The 7,349-nt window shown below is 34.1% G+C and overlaps 1 protein-coding gene across 1 annotated transcript; it reads left to right on the top strand.

The window, feature by feature from the left end:
- Window positions 1-5,371: 5,371 nt before the first annotated feature.
- Window positions 5,372-6,529, top strand: LOC134260798 (uncharacterized). The gene has a single exon (XM_062743341.1). It carries the CDS (start codon window positions 5,372-5,374, stop codon window positions 6,527-6,529), a length of 1,158 nt encoding a protein of 385 aa, XP_062599325.1.
- Window positions 6,530-7,349: the final 820 nt, after the last annotated feature.

Here is a 7,349-nt window from a genome sequence, read left to right as displayed (position 1 = left end):
ACTTGATGGAAAAAAAAAGATTTTTATTTTAAATCCTACATGGTAGGACATATGATTATTTCTACTCGTTCATAGATGGGTGTAAAACTATTGTCAAACATTTCAAAGGAAAAGAAATATGAACATATGTTTATCTAAGCTGATTTAGAATTATTTTTTAGTAAAGCATATGTTTATTGATATTCATACCAGGTCATTGATACATAGGTGTGGGAAAAATGGTACAAACGTTTCAAAAGGAAAACCAGGGCATAGACTTAATATATCTCTACTGACTTGCACTTAGTTTTATTTTGACAGGTATACTTGTACTTTGCCTCCCCCTCCCTTTTGTTCCTTTTTTTTTTGAAGTCAACTTGATTAAATGTATCAATTCAATCAAGTACATGGCGGTTTTAGACCACAAGAAGGTTTTATACATCATGTAATCAAGTATGCCACATATTATGTAATCAATGTTTACTTATCCATCATATTCATAATTCGGTTTCTTTTTGCTGTGATTGTTTGAGACACATAGTGGAGGTTGATTAATAATTTTATGGATTTCTTAACCATTGATAACATAGTTAATAACAAGTATTTTCAACATATAATTTAAGTCACATTAGTCATGTTAGTAGAAAAGTGATGCACATTTAAATTTGTATTGTTGTTCATTAAAATAGAGAGTGAAGGAGGTTTTTTGATATTCTGCGATAGTGCAATATCTGTGAACTGGGTTTGTGACAATACAGAGAAATGATAAGGCATGAGAATATCCTCCTACGAGTATAAGCTATTTTATCAAAACGAATTTGCATTTGGATTTGATTGTAAAAAGATATTATTATAAATCAATCAATAATACATTAAAATGGTGATTCACTCATATTCATTTTTAAAATTCATTATCCGTAAAGAAGGATTTTTACAACATAGAATAAAATTTCTAATGAACGTAGTAAATCTGATTGGAGATTGTAATTCAGTGAGATATGTGTACCTTCCTTATCATTGATTTCAGAATAAATGTTACATCTGGTTTTGCCGCCAGCGAACCCCCCCCCCCTCTCCCAAAAAAAAACCTTTAAAAAGCGATAATACGAAATTAACCAGCAAATAAGAATTGAACTACTGCTTACTTTGAGTTTATCATAAAAAAGTCATGCATAGTTTACTTGTTTTTCGGTGTTTAAAATTCAGCTGAAATTGTCAGCCAAAATGAAATACGGCGTACGCTGCTTATCATATCTGTTCATACTCTATTGTTTTCTGATACTCTTATGTTTATTTTCCTCGTATTATCAATTCTCCTTTATCAGTAGCAAATAGAAACAAGCAGCAAGTGCCTATAAGTATTCTAAAGACGCATTATAATTATAAAGGGTCCTTGCAATTGATTAATTCCTAAAAAAAAATTAAAATGACATGAGTTATTGAATGATTTTCGGCATTTTACATCAAGATTCATCTGTTTAAATATAAAAAAAGTCAGAGGAATATCGGATTTAGGAAATGAAAACAATTAGTAAATGCCCACTGAAAATCGAGCCCGGAAAGAATCTGGACACAGTCATTTTTTTTTTCAATTTCTTAATATGCCGTGAAAATGTTGAACGCAGCTTCAAATTATTTTAATCGGTAAGCTACCGGTAGGTAACACAGTTTCTCCACATGCAATTTAATTGTTTTATTTATCGAGGAGAACAAGGTTAAGTAAATAATATTTTGCTATGTTAATGATATTTATATAAATGCTATTCAATGCCATTGTTATTTTGCACACTTTTTGCATACGTGGACAGATCGATGCGATTAAAAAAAACTTACAGATAGTCGCCATAATGCATTCTTGATACTTGTAGCACAGGTTCAGAATCTCTGCTGCGTTGTTTTTAGCTCACCTAAGCCGAAGGCTCAAGTGAGCTTTTCTGATCACATTTTGTCCGGCGTCCGTCTGTCTGTCCGTCCATCTGTCTGTCTGTCTGTAAACTTTTCACATTTTCGACTTCTTCTCAAGAACCGCCTAACCAATTTCAACGAAACTTGCCACAAAGCATTCTTGGATAAATGGGATTCAAGTTTGTTCAAATGAAGGGCCACGCCCTCATTCAAGGGGAGATAATTGGGATTTAATGAAAAATTGGTTGTTTCTTTTAAAAATCTTCTTCGGAAGAACCACTGTGCCAGGAAAGATGAAACTTATGGGGAAACATCCTCAGGTAGTGTAGATTCAAGTTTGTTCAAATCATGATCCCCGGGGGTAGGGTGGGGCCACAATGTAGAAATATATAGGAAAATTCTTTAAAAACTTCTTCTCAAGAATGACAAAGCCATAATTCATCACATTTATATGGAAGCATCCTCAGGTAGTGTAGATTCAAATTTGTTCAAATCATGACCCCCAAGGGAGGGGGGGCCACAATGGCCGACCAAAGTTTTACATTGAAATAATAGGAAAATTCTTTAAAAATCTTATCAAGAATGAGAAAGACATAATTCATCATTGATATAGAAGCATCCTCAGGTAGTGTAGATTCTATGTTCAAATCTTGACCCCCAGGGGTATGGCGGGGGCAAAATGGACGACCAAACTTTTACATAGAAATATATAGGTTTAGGAAAATTCTTTAGAAATCTTCTTCTCAAGAATCGCAGAGCAATAATTAATCATATTCATATAGAAGCATCCTCAATTAGGGTAGATTCAAGTTTGTTCATGACCCCCGGGGTAGGGCGGGGCCAAAATGGCCAACCAAACTTTTACATAGAAATCTATAGGAAAATTCATTAAAAATCTTCTCAAGAATAGCAAATCCATGATTGGTCATTGGACAACTTTTGGATTTAAACTTTTCAATAATAAACCAATTTCTACTTTTTCCTAGCCACAATGCTCAGGTGAGCGATGTGGCCCATGGGCCTCTTGTGAAAATTCCTTATCAGTAGAGCTTGCATATACTACTAAGATGCAGACAAATTGATCCGCATGTTTCTTTGTTTACATGAGCAAAATAGTGGCTTGAATCTTACTTTGTGGTGTAAATTTAGCAATGATATGGCTTATTTGTGTAAAAAGGGTGCAACTAAACACTGTTGTCATGGACTCTGCAATAGTAACACTCACGAAAAAATATATGCAAGGAGTTGAATTTATAAGATTTCCAAAGCCTTGGAGAGATATTAAAAAATGTAAACGATGGGTGAATTAAAACGGGAAAGGGTTTTGAACTGCAAAGGTCACTAAGGATACATAAATTATATATATGCAGCAAGCACTTTGTTCATGTTGTTATAGGAAAATAAGGGGCAAAATAAACATTCAGACCATCTTCCTGCAATGCAATCAAACTGAAGTACAAAATGTATTACAGCATATTAATATGTGTTGAAATTTTGTGTTTACATAATAGTATACCAGTAAATGTAGAAAAATACATTGCTTATGTGTTCTCTGTTTTATTTAAATCTATTGACAGATCAAAAAGTGCACAACAAATCGTAGATGTCCCAGTCCCAGACAAGAAATCGCATATCCCTGAAAATGGCAAGAAATCTATTAAGATAATTCAAATACGTCCTGTGTCGTCACTTCCGGCCAAACCGAAAATGCATATTTTTACCGTTCTTGACACGTTTATGTCACTGGACCAGGTCGAGACCACTAGATTTTCTGGCGTCAGCATAAATTTTACATGTAAATTAGCTATATGTTTACTTTACCTACTGCTGAATGAGCTGCAATGCATTGTGGGCTACTCAAGTACCCAGCTGTGTTAAAAATAAAGGGCAACTTGAATTGTCCCTTTGAAACTCATTTTTAATTCCTTTTTAATATTTATGAAAGAAATATTTAAAATGATGTATAATCTTTTAAATTAATAAGTTAAATTTAGCTTCAGAAATAGATTGGAAAAAAGTCCATTATAATCTGCCAATCCTTGAAAATGAATAAAATTAATAATTATAAATTTATAAAAGAACTACCTTATCTGTTCCGAAAGAGCTGTAGATCTTTTAAAAGAGAGTGATTTGGTTTGTACTCTCTGCTGCGGAAAGTATAATCAATTGTATGTCATAGATCACAAACTTTGTTTGCTGAAATACAAATTTATCGTTATAAATATGAAATTTAAAATGACTCACATTTTCTAAACTTTGCTTTTCTGAACCGCGTGTCCGATAACAACCGAGTTGCCGATAACGCGTTAAGCAGTGTGATAAACATGCAATAGCAATGCAATATCCAGCCTCCCCGATCCATCTAATATGAGCTTCATCTACCCATTCCATTTGGCCAATAATGACAAAGAGCACACTGCTGATATGACTGTTCATTTGGTGGTTCTAATTTCTTTGCGCATTAAACAACATCCGATGTTTTTACAGATCCGCGTTTACAATTTTGTAATTTAAAGTCAATCTCTTTTTTCCTCCACTGTTTGAATTCTACAGCTTACATCTAGGTCTTTAAAGCCCCTTTGGGAAATTCATTGAACCACCATTGAGTTTAGATTCTTCAAATGCTCTGTTTCAAACGCATAAATGCACTCGTGTTCGAAAGGTTGTGAGTTTGAATTTCGGCGGCAACTAACCTAAGTCGATAAACATGGGTAGCAACTGTTCCTAAGCCATGCATTCGGCACCTTGATTGATTGTATGTTGTTTAACGCCCTCTCGAGAATTTTTCACTCATATGGAGACGCCATCACTTCCCGGTGGAAAGCTACAAAATTTGTCCCAAGGCTAACAAATGTTATAATAATACGTATCGAGGCTTTATTTTGTATCCGTATTCATTTATGTTTACAGAAAGCAAAACAAAACCATTCTCTGTTTCTATTCTGACAGAGTTTATATATTATAATAATTACACTGTATTTATTCATTTGTTTGTAATACAGCATATTCAGTTCTGAACAGTTTTAAGATCATATTAGAAAACAAAATCAAGACACATTAAATTTTGCTTCAGAAATACGGTATTTTTATTATTATTAAATGATGAAATAAGTGTCTATCTAATGCATTTTTCTTTACTTTATAGAAATGGTTATAGCTGCACTTTAAAAACTTAAAATGCCCGAAAACAGCTAGCCAATCTTATTAATTTGCAATAAAAGCATAATAAAATTCATCATGATAATGATACAACGCCTCAAAACATGCTCCAAATGTCAACAGGGAATCCAGTTTGTTTGCGAAAAATGCCAGAATAATTTTTGTAGACAATGTGTTAACCAGCACGTGGATGAATTCAGACATCTCCACCATTCCATAGTACTGTACAGACACAAGAAGTCTAATATAGACATTCCATTCTGCAGCAAGCATCCTTGTTACAAACTTGAACTTTCTGTCGACAATGCAACGTTCCACTTTGTCTAAAATGTTGGAGTTCATCAAAGTCCATGTTAAACATGCTTTTGGTTACATGCAGGAATTCATAGAAAGGAAAAAGAAACAAATTTTAGCAGATTCCGATATCTTAGTATCAACTATCATGCCAAAACTGCTAACGGAAAAAACGTCATTGAAAAAACAGTACACAGATGCAAACAATGAAATTGATGTAGTGTTAAAGAAAGCAGAGGAATTAAAACACAGTATCCTCGAGAACATTAACAATGTTTTTACTAGTTTTCAAAAACGAATGAATGTTGAAAAGGACATTATACAATCAAAATTTCAAAACCAGAATGTTTCTGTGAATGAAGCTTATTCTAAAGCATCACAGGAGCTTCAGAAATATCGTGATATAATTCATTTGGATGATGAAAAGGATACTTTAAAGATGATATTAAACTTCAAAAAGGATGACCAGGCATTCCCCATCAATTGCCGTTTTTCCTGTGACTTTCAAAAGAATATAAAATCTCCCATTGTTGTCCAAGGGAAGTTTCTTAGTCTGGTACAAGAAGTTCATGATGGTGAATTCGGAAACCTTGAGGTTGATCTCCATTATAATTCTGCAGAAGACACGGTCTCCCATGATGGGCCAGGACTGCTAAACAAAGCTTTAGTTATAAAAACGATTCAAACGAAGATCACAAACATTTTCCGTTTTGTGTGTGAAGGATCTAAAGTGTGGATAAACCAGTACACGAAACCAATAATTTACCACTTACATCTATTGGGTGATTCCACCGATGAAAAAGGTAATAATGAAATGATGTGTCCAGTTCCGCCAAGTGATATTACGATGGTCGACCATGGAATATACTACAGTGGGGAAAGAGAGGGTATTTTCAGCGTGAAAGATGGTGTGTCAAAACTGCTTCTAGCAAAACGTGATTGGTGGACCGAAGGACTCTGTGCAACAAGTACAGGCGGACTTCTGGTTTGTGTATCCAATATGTTTTCAGAGGAGGTTAAGATTATCAGATGTGATATGTCGAAAATAAAAGGGGAATTGATAATAATTCAAGAAATTCAGTTTAATGGAGAGAAACCTTTGTTTCATTTTGGAGATTGTGGACACTTTGTTGCAGAGAATAAAAATGGAGACGTCGTGTCTCCGATGGTAATGCTGATGCAGTCATTGTAGTTGACAAGGCAGGGAAGTTCAGATTTAAGTTTCAAGGAAGAGTTATATTTCTCCAAAAAAACTTTATCCCCGACCAAATAACTACAGATTCTATATGCAATATTATTGTAACTGATTATATAAACAATTGTTTGCACATTCTTGATCAAAATGGTTTGTATCTAAAACGTGTGGACAATTGTGGATTAGACGCTCCTATCCCTTTAGATATTGACGAGAAGGTAATCTGCTGGTTGGGGAAATACCTCACCGGGCAGATTAAAGTGATACGATATCGCAAATGACGGTTGAAATAGAAATATCAATCAAACAATATCCTGTAATCAGGCTTTATCCAATTTTTTAACACTTTCTTCGAAAACATTATTTCTGTTTATTTAGATTTCTGCAGAATTGAGTTCCTTTTTTTATACCGCCGGATTGAAAAATGTCGTGGTCAATGTCCAAACATCTGAGCTTTTTTTTGGTTTGTTTGTTTGCTTCTTGTTAAACGTCCCTCTCGAGATGTTTTCATACACAAAGAGACGCCATCACTGGTCGTGGGAGCTGAAATATTGACCAATACGCGGCACTTTAAGTCTCGGTTTAAAAGTCTCATCCGAAGGACCGGCCTCTACTATCCACTTTGATGCTACAATGTTGATTTTACAGGGTATAATTTTATAAAATTTTATATTTAGTTGACTGTTGTATATAAATGGTATCTACAAGGCATTTCATACATGTACTTTTTAAAACAGAAAGTTCATCAAAGATATGAAACCCTGTCAAAGTCTAAGCCTTATACATGTACAAATTCTTTCTTTTAATAACACGTGTT

This window comes from Saccostrea cucullata, unplaced genomic scaffold (genome assembly GCF_032062105.1).
Source record: "Saccostrea cucullata isolate Sc308-1 unplaced genomic scaffold, CSIRO_AGI_Scuc_v1 ctg18126, whole genome shotgun sequence".
NCBI lineage: Eukaryota > Metazoa > Mollusca > Bivalvia > Ostreida > Ostreidae > Saccostrea > Saccostrea cuccullata.
Note: the sequence above shows the minus strand (reverse complement) of the source record. Positions and strands in the feature narration are given on the sequence as shown.

What these genes read in the sequence shown, in the direction of transcription:
- LOC134260798 (XM_062743341.1), top strand. Translation starts at nt 5,372, where the DNA reads ATGTTGGAGTTCATCAAAGTCCATGTTAAACATGCTTTTGGTTACATG.